Source organism: Tachysurus vachellii, chromosome 14 (genome assembly GCF_030014155.1).
Source record: "Tachysurus vachellii isolate PV-2020 chromosome 14, HZAU_Pvac_v1, whole genome shotgun sequence".
Lineage (NCBI taxonomy): Eukaryota > Metazoa > Chordata > Actinopteri > Siluriformes > Bagridae > Tachysurus > Tachysurus vachellii.
The window spans coordinates 528602-547347 of NC_083473.1; the positions used below are offsets into that span (position 1 = coordinate 528602).

Below are 18746 nucleotides of genomic sequence, written 5' to 3' on the forward strand. Positions count from 1 at the left end.
AGGCGTTTACAGGCACGCGCACACACACGCACACACGCACGCGCTGAGTGGACAGGAAATGGAAGGCAGGTAAGAGTCGTGCTGTAGATTTATAGTTCTGTGTTTATTATAGAGTTTAATATCATATACACTGTGTGTGTGTGTGTGTGTGTGTGTGTGTGTCTGTCTGTGTGTGTGTGTGTGTGTGTGTCTGTCTGTCTGTGTGTGTCTGTGTGTGTGTGTGTGTGTGTGTGTGTGTGTCTGTCTGTGTACATGTGTGTCTGTCTGTCTGTCTGTCTGTCTGTCTGTGTGTACCTGTCTGTCTGTCTGTGTACATGTCTGTCTGTCTGTGTACATGTCTGTCTGTCTGTCTGTCTGTCTGTCTGTCTGTGTGTACCTGTCTGTCTGTCTGTGTACATGTCTGTCTGTCTGTGTACATGTCTGTCTGTCTGTCTGTGTACCTGTCTGTCTGTCTTTCTGTGTACCTGTCTGTGTACCTGTCTACCTGTCTGAGTACCTGTCTGTCTGTCTGTCTGTGTACATGTCTGTCTGTCTGTCTGTGTACATGTCTGTCTGTCTGTCTGTCTGTGTACATGTCTGTCTGTCTGTCTGTGTACATGTCTGTCTGTGTACATGTCTGTCTGTCTGTCTGTCTGTGTACATGTCTGTCTGTCTGTCTGTGTACATGTCTGTCTGTCTGTGTACCTGTCTGTCTGTGTACATGTCTGTCTGTCAGTCTGTCTGTCTGTGTACATGTCTGTCTGTCAGTCTGTCTGTCTGTGTACATGTCTGTCTGTCTGTCTGTCTGTCTGTCTGTGTACCTGTCTGTCTGTCTGTCTGTCTGTCTGTCTGTCTGTGTACCTGTCTGTCTGTCTGTCTGTGTACATGTCTGTCTGTCTGTGTACATGTCTGTCTGTCTGTCTGTCTGTCTGTGTACATGTCTGTCTGTCTGTCTGTCTGTCTGTCTGTGTACATGTCTGTCTGTCTGTCTGTCTGTCTGTCTGTGTACATGTCTGTCTGTCTGTCTGTGTACCTGTCTGTCTGTCTGTCTGTCTGTCTGTGTACCTGTCTGTCTGTGTACCTGTCTACCTGTCTGAGTACCTGTCTCTGTGTACCTGTCTGTCTGTGTACATGTCTGTCTGTCTGTCTGTCTGTGTACATGTCTGTCTGTCTGTGTACCTGTCTCTGTGTACCTGTCTGTCTGTCTGTGTACATGTCTGTCTGTCTGTCTGTCTGTCTGTCTGTCTGTGTACATGTCTGTCTGTCTGTCTGTCTGTCTGTGTACATGTCTGTCTGTCTGTCTGTGTACCTGTCTGTCTGTCTGTCTGTGTACCTGTCTGTCTGTCTGTCTGTGTACCTGTCTGTCTGTCTGTCTGTCTGTCTGTCTGTCTGTCTGTGTACATGTCTGTCTGTCTGTCTGTCTGTGTACATGTCTGTCTGTCTGTCTGTCTGTCTGTCTGTGTACATGTCTGTCTGTCTGTGTACATGTCTGTCTGTCTGTCTGTCTGTCTGTCTGTGTACCTGTCTCTGTGTACCTGTCTGTCTGTCAGTTGTTACCCTATCATCAGTAAATATTCAGACATTAACATGCCTATATTTGTCGTCTTTTATCTCCTGTTCTCACTGATCTGCTCTTTCTCGCTTGATCACTTGGCCAACAGCTTTATTGTTGTATGATAAAAGATGACCTGCTGTGATGTGGTGGAACTGCTGGAATGTACATGTGTATGATGGTATTATAACCCGTGTGTGTGTGTGTGTGTGTGTGTGTGTGTGTGTGTGTGTGTGTGTGTGTGTGTGCGGTTTTGTGTTTTTTTTTTTTTATTTTTTTGTTTTTTTTTGGGGGGGGGTTAGTATGTGAGTTTCTGAGTTGTCCATTAGTGGAATGTGAAGTGGAGCAACGAGAGGATCAGCATTCTTAGTCCGTTTGTACAGAGGGAGGGAGGGAGGGAGGGGTTGAGAGAGAGAGAGAGAGAGAGAGAGAGAGAGATCACCCTTGGGATAACCAAAATTGATCATGGGTTATGGTTCACATCACAGTCAGTGTTCTGTACTATCTTGTGTTTTCAGCTCATGTATGTTACCATGTTCTCCTGACTAAAGATAAAACTGATCAGTTGACACCTGAACCTGTTTCTCCTGATGTTTAAAACCAAGAATAAAACACTGAAAAGTAAAATCAACATTAAAAGACCTTAAAAAGCTCCATAAAAACACAGACAGACTGTAACCTGGAGCAGTGAGTAAAAGCATGAAGTTTGTCTCTGTGAACAGAAAAGACAGTCGTGTGTAACATCAGGGTTTATAACAGAGATAAGAGTTCACAGAGAGAATACAGTGTAAAATCCTCCACTGGAGCTCGGCAGATTGTTTGGGTAATGCTGGTTTGTACAGTGTCTCCTCTCTGGTTTGTACAGTGTCTCCTCTCTGGTTTATACAGTGTCTCCTCTCTGGTTTGTACAGTGTCTCCTCTCTGGTTTATACAGTGTCTCCTCTCTGGTTTATACAGTGTCTCCTCTCTGGTTTGTACAGTGTCTCCTCTCTGGTTTGTACAGTGTCTCCTCTCTGGTTTGTACAGTGTCTCCTCTCTGGTTTGTACAGTGTCTCCTCTCTGGTTTGTACAGTGTCTCCTCTCTGGACATCTCCATGGGGTGTCGACCCTCACACTCAGTTTATTCTTATTTAAAAAGGGGCACATAAACAACCGTTAACCTTCAATACACTTTCACTTAACACTTTTTGATCATAGCTAAAAAACCTGAGTTGAACCTGAAGGTTTGCAGCACTTTCACTACTAGAGTTAGATACACATTGTCACATATAGACCTATCAGACACACAGTACGTCTGGTCCTGGTGAATGAGCTGCTATATTACCGTAGTCAGTCTCGAGGCTGATGCTTTTGACAGCAGCTTGCAGTCAGTGCACAGTAGTGACACCAGGCTCCAGTTCCTCAGGTCTGTCAGGTCTCCCTTTATTGGCACTAGGGTCAGGACGGCTTTCCTGCAGCTCGAAGGGAGTCTACCTTAGGAGGCCCTATGAAGTCCAGCACGTCCTGCACTATAACTGCTCAGAAAGCCTTGTAGAACTCAACAGGGAGACTGTCTATACCTGGTCCCCGTAGGTTCTCATCCCCTGGAGAGCCTTGTGCAGCTCCTCCTGCATCAGCTCTTTGTCCATCTCCCTGGCTGCTTGCTCAGAGAGCTTTGGCAGGTTCAGGAGGAAGTTCTCCTCCACCATCTGTGCCCCTGACCAGTCACTGCTGTACAGCTTTGAGTAGAAGCTCAATGTCCCCTGATTCTGTTCATAGAGCATGTATAGAACTTTTCTGTCCACAGAAGCATGACAACATCTACTGTATAGCTTAACTTTCTTGTTATGCTCCTTTGCTCCATTAATAATCAGACTTGGATTCCAGTCATTCAGAAAAGTAAAATTGTGTATAAAACACCACACACACTATTAGTCATCATCAGAGTTTTCACTGTTCACTTTAGTGATCAGTTTCTTTAAAGGAAAGATTTCCACATCAATAAAAGCTCCTGTCTTTCTAAAATGTTTGACTGGTGTAGCGGGTGGTGTGTCCAGGTGGTTGTTCTGCACCTCTGTGCCCGTCTCTGCCAGCACAGGCAGCTCCAGCACTGCTGTAACGGGAAGGATATCAGACAGAATCACTTTTTTAGCCGGAGAACTCGGGGCTGAAACCAACTGAAGCTTGTTGTTAATCACGATGACTTTCTGAGTCAGTTTTCTAACTTTTTTAACCATCTTGACCTTAGCAGCATATTATCTGTAACATCTCCAACAGTTCTGATTAGTTTACGTCAGGTGCCTTCACATCTCAGACACGTCTGTTTATAGGAAGCTTCATGAGAACAAGACATGAAGCTGCTTCCTGTTTCAGACAGATGAAAGCTTCTTAGCTTGTGAAGACGAGTGACGATGATCTGAAGACGAGTGATGATGATCAGAGACTTCACAGCACGTTGGTTTGGATTCCAGCTTCTGTTCATGAAGCCAATGTGATTCCAGTGTCGATGATTCCAAAGTGTTTAATAAAGAAAACTAGTTTGTAGCTAGTAATATGAGGACATGCTCCAAACAACAACAGTACAGAATGACTGTCTTCTGTTCTTCCCCTGATGTCTGAGTGTGAGAGCGCTGGAGAGTTCACTCACATGTACAGAAACACTACATGAACTTAGGAGTGAAAACTGCTGTTAACTGATTCTGTTTATTGTGTTTCAGGATTATCGGTTGAACGGGTCGAGCGAGAACGTGGTGAAGAACAAACCGTCTTCCTGGTGATCTGGAGAGTGTGAGTGTGATTTATTCCAGTAAACGAGTGTAGAAGAGTAAAGAGACACTGTATTGAGAGTTTACAGGATGTTCAGTGTGAGCAGCGTGGAGAAGCACCACAGGGACTGAGACAGACCGGTTCAGTAACGTGTGCACTTTCACCATCAGTGTGAATGCTGTAGAAATGACAGTAGTGAAAGTGACAGAAAGCTGAGCATCACCAGGACATCACTACAGTTCTGTGAGAGAGATGAGCTTTGTTTCCCAATGAAGCTACAGGAACTCTGAGGTACCTTTCAGTACTTTGTGGTTCTTCTTGTGGATTTCATCTCACATCTTCACTGCACAGACGTCCCTGAGCTCCACACCGGGGTCTTGTCTCTTCTCACCTCCTGTACAGGTGACTGAAGGTGTGACTGTTTCTCCACACACTGATAACCAGATCAGTTAATGAGTAACTCTCACAGTGGACTTTGTCTCCTCCGTCTGTCTTTTTTTTTTTTTCTCCGGTAAGAACCGATAATTCATAAAGACAGAACAGTGAATGTGGTCGGACGGTCGAGACAGACAGCCTTTTGTTCTACAGGAGAGAAAGATGGAGACAGAGAGGATAGAGATGGAAGAATACCAGCTTCCAGTCTTTCACTCAGTACCACAGGGAGAACAAGGGATGAATAAAAGACAGGAGGTCATAAACAGAGAACAAAAAGAAACGATGAAGGACATTGTGGAAAGGACGACAGGTCGGGAGAGCAGGACAGAGAGCGAGAGACAGCTGGACAGAGGACAAGAGACATGGAGGGATGAAGGAGATGGATCACTGGCTGATGATGATGGACATCGGATGAATTCTGTGTTAACTCCTCTAGTGAAGATTGTGAGGAAAACAGATGAAAAACAGACTGAGAGCTTCGTCCTCAGAGCCGACGACGTCCTCAGAGCCGACGACGTCCTCATGCACCGGGACAACACAAAGCAGGTTCCTCAGGAACATGATCAGAGCTGTGAGTGAAAACTCTCACTGTTTATTTGTTTATTTATTTGTTTATTTTCCACATCCTGTCTGTGTTTACTTCTCTCTCTCTCTCTCTCTCTCTCTCTCTCTCTCTCTCTCTCAGGTTGTCAGTGTTGTGGTGAGATGTTGAGCTCATTCATGTTTCTCTTATCGGGGTTGGTGTTGTTTCCGCTCCTCGTGTGGGGGGGTCATGACCTGTTGCCCATAGACCTCCCTACAGTCAGGAGCGCCCCCTCCAGGCTGGTGTACACACTGCGCTGTGCGTTCTTCGCCTCCTTTCCCATCATACTAGGTCAGTTTAAACATGAAGAACGCAGTAATTTTACCGTTAACCTGTTGATGTTCTGTCTTGTGTTGTCGTCCCTACGGCTCTCAGCCAATCAGAACGCATTCACTGTAGTGAAGAATGATGGGATATGACTTGATGAACTGTGTGTGTGTGTTTCAGGTGTGTTTGTACACGGTGTGTCCTGTCTGAAGTTCAGTTCTCTGAATCCTCTGTTTGAGGGGAAGCGGGCGAGTCGTCACACCGTTGTCCACATGTCCTTTGTCCAGGATTCTCTCCGTCTCTTCCTGCTGTTCTTCGTGCAGCTCGCTGTGATGTCGACGTACATCCACGACGACAACCTCAAACTCGTCCCGCTGCTCACCATCGTCTTCGTCTTTGGCAGGTTCGTCTCTGTCTTGTGCTCTGTGATAGTCCGTGTCTTTGTGGAGATTTAAGTGTGTGTGTGTGTTACAGGTTGATCTACTGGCTGAGTGTGTGTTTGCGCAGCACTGTGCGTGTGTTGGGGTTCTCGCTCTCCTTCCTTCCCGTTCTCACTCTGATGGGACTCAATCTCTACTTCGTCTGCTCCTCAACAGGAGAGGGGGCGGTGTTTGATGTAGCCCCGCCCACTACACCCCCACCCCCGAAGGCCAGGTGGTGGGGCTGAACAGCAGACATACTAATAAATACCATCTCTCACACACACACACACACACTCTCACTCTCTCTCTCACACACCTCTCTCTCTCTCTCTCTCACACACACACACACACACACACACTCACTCACTCACAACACACACACTCACTCACAACACACACACACACACACACACTCTCATACACACTCACACATACACACACACACCAGACATCTTCCCATTGTCTTCTTGTTATGCACTGAAATGTGAAATCCTTAATATCGTATTTCCTGTTTTTTCTCCCACTTCCTGTTTACTCCTAACAAAGTGATTCATTTCTGAATGTTTTTGTTTTGAGACCAAACTGATGAACAGTTTTCATACTGATATAAATCAGAATGTAAATGCATTAATGACGGTGTTTACTGTGTGATTTAATCAGAAATCTGTTCAAATGTCTAAAGACGATGAAGCCTTTTTGTGTCACATTACAGCAGTGAATTTGTTTCCTCACGTTTCTCAGCTCTGGAGGTTGAGGTCAGGGTGCAGAGAGGGTTGGGGGCCTCACACAGGGGCCCGACTGTGGCAGCTTGGCGGTGTTGGGGCTTTAACCCTGAGCTCCTGATATATTTATTATTTATAAATCAGTTTTATTTAAAAGTTTATAGTAACTACATTTTTATACAGAATACGACTTTAAATACAGCTCCATGTTTAAGTTTTAAATGTAAACAGAAGCCTAAGCTTTATTTTCTTAATAAACATTAACATTTAACTGCTTTATTAAAGCATGTCATTCCTGTGGTGTTAAAATATTTCTGCTCATTTAATTTATTAAATATTTTATATATATAATTGTGATGATGATAAATGTGAGAATATTTGTGGTCACATTTTCCTGCTAAGTCTGTGGTGGTGATTTATATCAGTTCACTATTCCATCTATAATGATATTAATAATCGTCATTTAATTACACAAAGAATCTGTTTTGTGAATAAATCACAGACTTTGTAAACAGATAACGAGACGTCTGAAGGAACTCGAACCTCCGAATTGGACCGAAGGCGCTATAACAAATGTAATTATTTCAAAATAAATATTTCATCCTGATCATAAACTATAGTGTTAAAGGTGCGGTCTCTGATGTTTAAAAGCCAATGTTGACATATAAAATCATCAAAACAAACACGCCCCTAACCCAAATGGGTCCCACCCCTGTATCGATAGCTCCGCCCACACATACATACGTAACCCAGGCGACTAATGAACAGAAATGTGTCTTTATCATAGCTGAAGTGAAGAACAATACGATTGTAGATAAACAAACAAGCAAAAATGACACACAAACATAATCATGTAAAGGACAAAGACATATATTAGTTCTGTGTAACAAAACAAAACCAACGTTACTCACCTATCGAGAAGGAAAAAAGCGCCTCGGCGTCTTAAGTAAAGTTGGTCACATATTCACAGATTGGAGTTTCCCGAGTCAATAACTCCTGAGCTAAACACTGTTACTACACAAAACACGGTTGTAGCTGCGTCTCTACATTACTACGATAGAAAAGAGGTGTTATTTGTGTAGTAACAGTGTTTAGCTCAGGAGTTATTGACTCAGGAAACTCCAATCTGTGAATATGTGACCAACTTCCTGCTCCTTCAGTTCTCTCCAGCGCTGGAAAGCTGATCCTATATTAACACGTCCTACTTCTTACCTTATCGTAAGTCTTTCTTCTCTTTCTTTCTTTGTTTTTATCCTCCATGTCAATGTTAAAACCGTTTTCTGCTAATGTCACACATGCGCACTGAACACTCTCTCCGCCCATATTGACAAGACACGCCCCTTTCTGCTCATTGGCTACACGTTTTGATTTTTGTTTATTTTTTGGCCCGACTCAGTTTTCTGAAGCATTTCTCAAAAATTGGAGACCCCACCTTTAATCTACATCAGTGGTGTTCCAGTTTTATCCACTTCCGTGGCTTCTGCTTGGTTGGGATGAAAACCTGCACCCACACCGACCCTTTGTGGATAAGATCGGTCACCGCTGCTCTATAGAGTCACTTTAATGTGTTTATAAAATCCTGAGCTTTGATGGACCATGATGGAGGATTACACTCACAGATAATGTTCTAGTCTCAGATTCATCAGTGGACTGAACTGGACTAAACACCACACACTGTACTGACTAACGAACACTGACACTTTAATACCTCACATTATACTCCTCACTCCATCATCAGCCTTTTCTCTGTGTCTCTTGGTGTGAGACTTTATATTTCATGGTGTATTATATAGTTTATCTCATTTATCCCTTTATACTCAATTACAGATGATGGAAGTGAACACATTTCAGTAACAGTAACAGATTTAGGACTTTTATTTCTTTACATAGAAACAAATCTTATACATTACACTCAGGTCAGTTCTGCGTCTGAGTCCATTTTAACATAAAAAAAAGAGGAATAAATCACACCTAATTTTCCCTGAAAATCTTGAACGTTATCTAAAACATGATGATAAACAGTTAGTCGTAAAACCATTTGAGGCTGAAAGAAAGAAAGAAAACAAGCTCTGTGTCAGTTTGTTTTGTTGTCTCGGTTCAATCGTCTTGTTCCGTCTGGCACTCGGAAGGTTCTTCGGGTTGTTCTGCTGTGGGAACGTTAAAGGTCAGGTGTAGATCTCTACTACAGGTGTCTTTAGTGTGGATGTAGCTGAGAGAGTCTGAGTCAATTCCCTGAGACTCTCAGTCTCACTTTCACATCTGAAACCAGTGGGTTTGATTTAACCAATAAAACAGGATGAGGTGGCGTGACACGTCACTACAGTGAACCAGCCGTCGCTATAGAGACGATAACGTGTTAGAACGAGTGCATTAATGTAAATGTGCAGAATTAATCACCACCTTCTGACCAATCAGATCCAGAACTCAGCAATGGTGGGACGAGTGTTACTGAATGTGATCCTTCTGTGAGTACATAACAGAGAGAGAATCTCAGTGTGATGATGTGTGTGTGTGTGTGTGTGTGTGTGAGAGAGAGAGAGAATCTCAGTGTGATGATGTGTGTGTGTGTGAGAGAGAGAGAGAGAGAGAGAGAGAATCTCAGTGTGATGATGTGTGTGTGTGTGAGAGAGAATCCCAGTGTGATGATGTGTGTGTGTGTGTGTGAGAGAGAGAGAGAATCTCAGTGTGATGATGTGTGTGTGTGTGTGAGAGAGAGAATCTCAGTGTGATGATGATGTGTGTGTGTGTGTGTGTGTGTGAGAGAGAGAATCTCAGTGTGATGTGTGTGTGTGTGTGTGTGAGAGAGAGAATCTCAGTGTGATGATGTGTGTGTGTGTGTGTGTGTGAGAGAGAGAATCTCAGTGTGATGTGTGTGTGTGTGTGTGTGAGAGAGAGAATCTCAGTGTGATGATGTGTGTGTGTGTGAGAGAGAGAGAGAGAATCTCAGTGTGATGATGTGTGTGTGTGTGTGTGAGAGAGAGAATCCCAGTGTGATGATGTGTGTGTGTGTGTGTGTGTGTGTGTGAGAGAGAGAGAGAGAGAGAGAGAGAATCTCAGTGTGATGATGTGTGTGTGTGTGTGTGAGAGAGAGAGAGAATCTGTGTGATGATGTGTGTGTGTGTGAGAGAGAATCCCAGTGTGATGATGTGTGTGTGTGGGTGTGAGAGAGAGAGAGAATCTCAGTGTGATGATGTGTGTGTGTGTGTGAGAGAGAGAATCTCAGTGTGATGATGATGTGTGTGTGTGTGTGTGTGTGTGTGTGTGAGAGAGAGAATCTCAGTGTGATGATGTGTGTGTGTGTGTGTGTGAGAGAGAGAATCTCAGTGTGATGTGTGTGTGTGTGTGAGAGAGAGAATCTCAGTGTGATGATGATGTGTGTGTGTGTGTGTGTGTGTGTGTGTGTGTGTGTGTGAGAGAGAGAATCTCAGTGTGATGATGTGTGTGTGTGTGTGTGAGAGAGAGAGAGAGAGAATCTCAGTGTGATGTGTGTGTGTGTGTGAGAGAGAGAATCTCAGTGTGATGATGATATGTGTGTGTGTGTGTGTGTGTGTGTGTGTGTGTGTGTGTGTGAGAGAGAGAATCTCAGTGTGATGATGTGTGTGTGTGTGTGTGTGTGAGAGAGAGAATCTCAGTGTGATGTGTGTGTGTGTGTGTGTGAGAGAGAGAATCTCAGTGTGATGATGTGTGTGTGTGTGAGAGAGAGAGAGAGAGAGAATCTCAGTGTGATGATGTGTGTGTGTGTGTGTGTGTGTGTGTGTGAGAGAGAGAATCTCAGTGTGATGATGTGTGTGTGTGTGAGAGAGAGAGAGAGAGAGAATCCCAGTGTGATGATGTGTGTGTGTGTGTGTGTGTGTGTGTGTGAGAGAGAGAGAGAATCTCAGTGTGATGATGTGTGTGTGTGTGTGAGAGAGAGAATCCCAGTGTGATGATGTGTGTGTGTGTGTGTGTGTGTGTGAGAGAGAGAGAGAATCTCAGTGTGATGATGTGTGTGTGTGTGTGTGTGTGTGTGAGAGAGAGAGAATCTCAGTGTGATGATGATGTGTGTGTGTGTGTGAGAGAGAGAGAGAGAATCTCAGTGTGATGATGTGTGTGTGTGTGAGAGAGAGAATCTCAGTGTGATGATGTGTGTGTGTGTGTGAGAGAGAGAGAATCTCAGTGTGATGTGTGTGTGTGTGTGTGTGTGTGTGTGAGAGAGAGCGAGAGAGAGAGAGAGAGAGAGAGAATCTCAGTGTGATGATGTGTGTGTGTGAGAGAGAGAATCTCAGTGTGATGATGTGTGTGTGTGTGAGAGAGAATCCCAGTGTGATGATGTGTGTGTGTGTGTGTGAGAGAGAGAGAGAATCTCAGTGTGATGATGATGTGTGTGTGTGTGTGTGTGTGTGTGTGTGTGTGTGTGTGTGAGAGAGAGAATCTCAGTGTGATGTGTGTGTGTGTGTGTGTGTGTGTGTGTGTGAGAGAGAGCGAGAGAGAGAGAGAGAGAGAGAGAGAATCTCAGTGTGATGATGTGTGTGTGTGTGTGTGAGAGAGAGAGAGAGAGAATCTCAGTGTGATGTGTGTGTGTGTGTGAGAGAGAGAATCTCAGTGTGATGATGATATGTGTGTGTGTGTGTGTGTGTGTGTGTGTGTGTGTGTGTGTGAGAGAGAGAATCTCAGTGTGATGATGTGTGTGTGTGTGTGTGTGTGAGAGAGAGAATCTCAGTGTGATGTGTGTGTGTGTGTGTGTGAGAGAGAGAATCTCAGTGTGATGATGTGTGTGTGTGTGAGAGAGAGAGAGAGAGAGAATCTCAGTGTGATGATGTGTGTGTGTGTGTGTGTGTGTGTGTGAGAGAGAGAATCTCAGTGTGATGATGTGTGTGTGTGTGAGAGAGAGAGAGAGAGAGAATCCCAGTGTGATGATGTGTGTGTGTGTGTGTGTGTGTGTGTGTGAGAGAGAGAGAGAATCTCAGTGTGATGATGTGTGTGTGTGTGTGAGAGAGAGAATCCCAGTGTGATGATGTGTGTGTGTGTGTGTGTGTGTGTGAGAGAGAGAGAGAATCTCAGTGTGATGATGTGTGTGTGTGTGTGTGTGTGTGAGAGAGAGAGAATCCCAGTGTGATGATGTGTGTGTGTGTGTGTGAGAGAGAGAGAGAATCTCAGTGTGATGATGTGTGTGTGTGTGAGAGAGAGAATCCCAGTGTGATGATGTGTGTGTGTGTGTGAGAGAGAGAGAATCTCAGTGTGATGTGTGTGTGTGTGTGTGTGTGTGTGTGAGAGAGAGCGAGAGAGAGAGAGAGAGAGAGAGAATCTCAGTGTGATGATGTGTGTGTGTGAGAGAGAGAATCTCAGTGTGATGATGTGTGTGTGTGTGAGAGAGAATCCCAGTGTGATGATGTGTGTGTGTGTGTGTGAGAGAGAGAGAGAATCTCAGTGTGATGATGTGTGTGTGTGTGTGAGAGAGAGAATCTCAGTGTGATGATGATGTGTGTGTGTGTGTGAGAGAGAGAGAATCTCAGTGTGATGTGTGTGTGTGTGTGTGTGTGTGTGTGTGAGAGAGAGCGAGAGAGAGAGAGAGAGAGAGAGAGAATCTCAGTGTGATGATGTGTGTGTGTGAGAGAGAGAATCTCAGTGTGATGATGTGTGTGAGAGAGAGAGAGAATCTCAGTGTGATGATGTGTGTGTGTGTGTGTGTGTGTGTTCAACACTGTGGTCTGAACCTGAGTAAGTTGATGACAGCTACATCTTCACACAGTAAAAGCTACATCACTAAACATACAGATCCTATTGTGATCATGTCACACACACATCACTAAACATACAGATCCTATTGTGATCATGTCACACACACATCACTAAACATACAGATCCTATTGTGATCATGTCACACACACATCACTAAACATACAGATCCTATTGTGATCATGTCACACACACATCCACATGTGTTAAGGTTCTCTAATCCCAGGTCTGACTCCAGCACTGCTGTGTTGGTGAAAAGGCAGTCAGCTTAAAATTCACAATATAGATTTAGGGTTAAAATGTAAACATTATACTGTAACTCAGCACTTTACACATGTGGGCGGGGCTTACAGTATGTTGTTCCAGTTGATTGGCGTTTATAGTCAGGTGAAAGATCTTCCCAGATGTTTAGGTTTTATATTAACATGTGGCTTGTTTCGGCTTCAGCGTCAGTTGATTGATTCGTATTGGCCGAGTGTGTCCTGTTTCCTTTTTCGTAAACAGATATAAACTCCGCCCACCAGAAGGAGGAGGAGAGGAGTGACGAGACCGATGGCCATGATACCGATCACCAGAGGAGAGAAGAAATCTGAAGGAGGAATCCCGATTCCCACCAGCATGGTCCTGAGAGAGAGAGACGAGTTATAACAAACTCACTCGCCATTTTATTTAGTTTACTGTTACTGTGTTCTCTTGTTCAGTTATTTTTTACACGCATGTTTTATATTTTTTTAACATTTTATTAACGAACATTAAGGTGCATGTACTGACTCACCAGCTGAGGAAGTGGGTGGAGTTTGGAGCGAGTTCAGAGGTCAAGTTGAAGGTGACGTTAAGGCCGTGCGTGATGGGATTCTGGGCAAAACAGGCGGAGATGATGCGTGAGGGCGGAGCTTGAGGTAGACTGACAGGTTCCGAGTGGCTGCAAGGCGCGGCGTCCTCAATGGCAGGATGACTGTTCTTATACACTACAGGTTTCCACTGAGAGTAACCCACCGTGGAGGAGGAGTTATCGTGAGGCCACACCCACTCTGACACCTGAGACAGAGAGGTTAGAAAGATCAGTTTAGACACAAAATTATAATATGTAAATGAAATAGGTGTCCATGCTCACCTGGAAGATGGAGGGTGTGTATTCATCATCGATGGACCTTTGGACGTCGACTCGGGTCTGAAGCCCCGCCTCACTCACTGTCTGGAGTTCCAGGCCAAACTGTGATTGGTTGGTTCGCGGCATCACACCTTCCAACAAAACGTGCAGCTGGGAGGAGTTTGCGTTATGGAGGAGACTAGGCCACGCCTCCTCTCGGCCTGAAGACTCGTATACTGAAAACTGAGAAAAATTCATTGTCACTGTTTTTATCATCAGCATGATTATATTTAGTAGTCGTTCAGTTTTACAGTAAACTTTAAAGGATTTTCTGTCTGTCCTGAAGATGAGAACTTCATGTTGATAAAACAGAGCTGGACCTTTAAGAACAACTGTAAAATCATAGAAGTGTCTGTTTACTGTGTGTGTGTGTGTGTGTGTGTGTGTGTGTGTGTGTCCTTACACGCAGACACAGTGAGGTGTCGTTGCTGAAGCTGGTGTGTCTCCCACAGAGCCGTGCAGTGTGGTGTGTGTAGTCCAGTGTTTTGTTCACGTCGTCCCACTCAAAGTCCTTGAGCTCGTATGGAGACAACACACGCTGCTCTGTGCTGTTCAACTCATAATACTCCCACAACTGACACACACACACACACACACACTATACATATAAATATATAACAGATAAAATATGCTAAAACAAGCATATAGGAAAGATGTTCTAAGTTACAGAGTGATTTATTTGGTGCTTTATAAAGTTTAGAGGTTCAGAGAATACAGGAAGTGTAAAAAAAAAAAAAAGGAGAACTTCTCCTGAGGAAATTCCCCCTCGTCCACTTCCTCGAGCATGTGGGATGTGTGTTTGAATTAACACGTCAATGCACAATCCATCACTGCTCTTAGTGTTCATCATCGCACCCACAGATCGTACATGTACATATCTACAACACTGAGTTAATGTTCTGCTCCTTCTGTACATCACCACTACCTCACATCATGTCCTGATCACTGAGATAAAGTCACTCTGATTAACTGTTAGACCATTTTAAATGTCTCAGATGAAGAGTGTGAAGACTCACGCGGGTGAAGACAAGAGCACCTCTGTACTGGACGCTGCTCTCCGGTTCCACCGTCACGCTGCCGACCGGGTTAATGCTGAGGAAATCGGTCCAGTTCACCTTCAACCTTGAGTTAGAGGAGTTTGTGTGGATCAGCATCAGGGCCGGAGCTCCACCGCTGCACAACAGGAAGTGCAGGGTGTCGTTGTAGCCAAGGGCCCGTGCATGGAGCATTGAGACCCCGGGGGGCGCTGCTGAGGGTGGAGATAACCCAGGGTTCATCTCCAATGACACCTTATGTTAAAAAAAACCATAATAAAGAATAACCAAATAGTAACTAATTCATTTGCTTTTCATTTCACTGCCACTAACTGTTTGCCCAAACACACGCTGGGATTGTAGATCATTTTAGTGCTGGTCTAAGGCAGTACACACCTCCAGACAAACACCACCAAACTTTACAGCAGAGTATCAGGGAGAGACACACACACACACTGAGGGAGACACACACACACTCTGAGGGAGAGACACACACACACTCTGAGGGAGAGACACACACACACTCTGAGGGAGAGACACACACACACTCTGAGGGAGAGACACACACACACTCTGAGGGAGAGACACACACACACTCTGAGGGAGAGACACACACACACTCTGAGGGAGACACACACACACACACTGAGGGAGACACACACACACACACTGAGGGAGACACACACACACACACTGAGGGAGACACACACACACACACTGAGGGAGACACACACACACACACTAAGGGAGACACACACACACACTGAGGGAGACACACACACACACTGAGGGAGACACACACACACACTGAGGGAGACACACACACACACTGAGGGAGACACACACACACACACTGAGGGAGAGACACACACTCCAAATCTGTTTAAAACATGCCAAGCCCTGCTGTCTGGTCAGAAAGGGGAAGTGAAGAGGGAAGTGTTACAGGGCATTTAAAAATTCAGAACTGAAACTTGAGTGAGAATTTTAATGAACTGATTTACTGATGTCAGTCATTGTTTCAGGCGCCCTCTAGTGTATGTGTGAAGTATCTGCTTTGATTTTATATCCTAAAAAATAGAGAATTTCTCATTTCTATAATACTATATTTTATTTTTAATAAAATATTTCTCTTAACTGAAGGCAATATTACTGAGATGTTTATTCTGCATGATCAGAAACTTCATGTATGTAATGAAATGTCTTTAGATGATGTAATAATTGGTTCTGTTCTAAATGTACTTGAAGAAAGCAGATAAGAAATTTAACCAAACCCCAGTTGTGTTTAGAGTGCAGTATTACTGACAAAATTATTGTACGTGTTGTGATTGTGTAGTGTGTGCAATGTGTAGTGTGTAGTGTGTTGTGTGTAGTGTGTAGTGTGTAGTGTGTAATGTGTAGTGTGTAATGTGTAGTGTGTTGTGTGTAGTGTGTAATGTGTAGTGTGTAGTGTGTTGTGTGTAGTGTGTAATGTGTAGTGTGTGTTGTGTGTGTTGTGTAGTGTGTGTTGTGTGTGTTGTGTGTGTTGTGTGTGTTGTGTGTAGTGTGTAATGTGTAGTGTGTGTTGTGTGTTGTGTGTGTAATGTGTAGTGTGTGTAATGTGTAGTGTGTGTTGTGTGTGTTGTGTGTAGTAATATAAAAATAACACAATGTCCACTCTTACATAAACTCTGTAGTCTGCACATCATAATTATATTATCCTGTATTTAATAATAACAATCATCATCATAATATTTATACTTATTATTATTGTTGTTGTTGTTGTTGTTGTTAATATAAACGTTATAAACCCTGCAGGTGTAAATAAGGGAAACACGTGACTCTTTACATTCATTCACTACATAACAACAGATTAACATTAACATTAAACATCTTTACCTTCCGTGTAAAAGTGTCCCCATTCCACGCGAATCCACTCACACAATAAACTATAAAGAATAAAGTGTAATAAATAAAATAAACAGCTTTAATCTCCGACATTGTGCCGTAAACACAAGCTGCTCATGCGGATGTGAGACACCAGCGGTCACGTGATCACAGTCAGCTGATTACATTGTACCGACGGACGCGGTTCTCTCCACTGATTGGTTGTTATACATTACAGTTCGACCAATCAGAGTGAAGCTTTTCCTGCACCTACATTTCACAGCCCTACTCCTTCACATTTTATAACCCCACCACCTGCCCACTGATCGAATCCCCTACACCAGAGGTATTCAACTAAAATATAAAGAGGTCCAGTAAGAGAACATTTCTTGAAACAAAGGTCCAGAAGATCATAAAGTCTCACTAGTTAGTGTGAGATATATTTAAGTAGTTGTATGAACATCTGCAAGGAATCAATACCTGACTGTCAAATCAAATAAAATCTTTACAAGTCAAAAACTAAATATTTATTGTTACGTAACATAGAACTGAACATATGTATGATTGTAGATATGTATAATGTTCTCTTATTAAATAAATAAAAGTAGAGCTACATTTCAATATAAGAGAAAATAAATAAAATGTGAACATTGTGTGTGTTTAAATAAAGTGTTTAACTTTCCCTTTTATATCTCAGTGAGAGAACTGAGCTCTAGTTTGGTCTGGATGTTAAACCTGGGCTTGAATGGAGTCAGGGCCGCTCTCATACACATGTGGAGGTGCTCATTAGTGACCCTGGAACAGTATTTAGTTTATATTATGTACATTATAGAGAAAACTGCCTCACAGTTGTATGTAGAGCCAAACATGGTCAGGATGTATAGGGCTACTTCACTCAGACCTGGGAAAGCTGTCTCAGGGACGCTGTCTTCAGATTTGAGTGGATGTTTGTTTAAATCCTTTATGTTTTGTCTCATAATGTCTCACATTGTCACTTTTAATAAGTGTCACAGTTTCTGTACATATGAGACACACTGGTTTAGTGTGAAGTGTGAACAGAGTTCAGTCTCCGTCTCACTCGTCTGTTTCTCTCCCTTTCTCCGTCTCACTCGTCTGTTTCTCTCCCTTTCTCCGTCTCACTCGTCTGTTTCTCTCCCTTTCTCCGTCTCACTCGTCTGTTTCTCTCCCTTTCTCCGTCTCACTCGTCTGTTTCTCTCCCTTTCTCCGTCTCACTCGTCTGTTTCTCTCCCTTTCTCCGTCTCACTCGTCTGTTTCTCTCCCTTTCTCCGTCTCACTCGTCTGTTTCTCTCCCTTTGTTTTCTACATGTATCACTATCTTTCTTTCACGTGTAACTTTACTCTAATTCTCTCTCATCTGTCTTGCACTGTTGAGTCAGTGTTTACTTCAGTAATGCACAGACTTGATTGGCTGAGTGGTGTCATGTGAGAATGTGTAAAGATTGCAAAAGCTGCACCTATAAAATAGAAGCGCCACGTCAAGTTTTAAAGCACCTTTTTTTAAATAACCTTTTGATTTGGCTGTAGGCCCGGGTCCGTATTAGACAGCTTCTGGGTCCGGACCCGGACCGCGGTCCGCCTGGTAGTGACCTCTGCCCTACACCATGCTTCATGCAATCACAAGACCTTCTGCCCTTCCTGAAGAAACCTGTTCTTGATCCATCAGACATCAGAAACTACAGACCTGAAACACTTCTCTCTTTCTTTCTTTTATAATCAACTGACTGTCTATCTCTCACAGCACAACCTCCAAGATCCCTGAGAAACCACATACTTTTCTTCTCATACTCCTCAACCTTTCAGCAGCATTTGACAGTCAGCCAGAAGACCTTTGTACCCTCAGGAGTCTTTGAATTTGCTTTTGCTTCCTACTTAGAAGGTCACTCTTATCAGGGGAAAATGGAGGGGTCTGACATCTGCTCAACACAGAATCTCCACTGGTGTCCCATAAGGCTTTTTTTTACTCTATACTAACTCTCTTGTAAAGTTATATCCTCACATGGGTTTTCTTATTACTGCTATGCTGATGACACACAACTTCATCTCCTCCTTCCCTTCCTCAGATACCACAGCTTCTGCTCAGATCTCAGCACGTCTCGTGGACACATCAACATGATGCAGATGTGTGACTTGTTTTCAACCTGCCTAAGTTCTCCACCCCACCCCACTGCTTCGCTCCTCCACTGGTTTCAGGTAGCTGCACGCATCCAATTAAAAACACTGATGCTTGTCTACAAAGCCAAAAACAGAGCAGCTCACGC

General features: G+C 43.7%; 2 protein-coding genes across 2 annotated transcripts; one reads left to right on the forward strand and one right to left on the reverse strand.

Annotated features, from left to right (window-relative positions):
* Window positions 1-32: 32 nt before the first annotated feature.
* On the forward strand, window positions 33-7319 carry tmem79a (transmembrane protein 79a). Its single transcript, XM_060887298.1, has 5 exons — window positions 33-69; window positions 4228-5282; window positions 5397-5585; window positions 5742-5964; window positions 6036-7319. Exons 2-5 carry the CDS (start codon window positions 4823-4825, stop codon window positions 6226-6228), a joined length of 1065 nt encoding a protein of 354 aa, XP_060743281.1. The 5' UTR covers window positions 33-69; window positions 4228-4822; the 3' UTR covers window positions 6229-7319.
* Window positions 7320-12299: 4980 nt separating this feature from the next.
* glmp (glycosylated lysosomal membrane protein) lies at window positions 12300-16636 on the reverse strand. The gene is made up of 6 exons (XM_060887406.1): window positions 16480-16636; window positions 14587-14859; window positions 13974-14144; window positions 13535-13753; window positions 13196-13458; window positions 12300-13044 (listed from the first exon to the last, which is right to left on the reverse strand). The coding sequence occupies exons 1-6, from the start codon at window positions 16579-16581 to the stop codon at window positions 12870-12872; spliced, it is 1203 nt and encodes a 400-aa protein (XP_060743389.1). The 5' UTR covers window positions 16582-16636; the 3' UTR covers window positions 12300-12869.
* Window positions 16637-18746: the final 2110 nt, after the last annotated feature.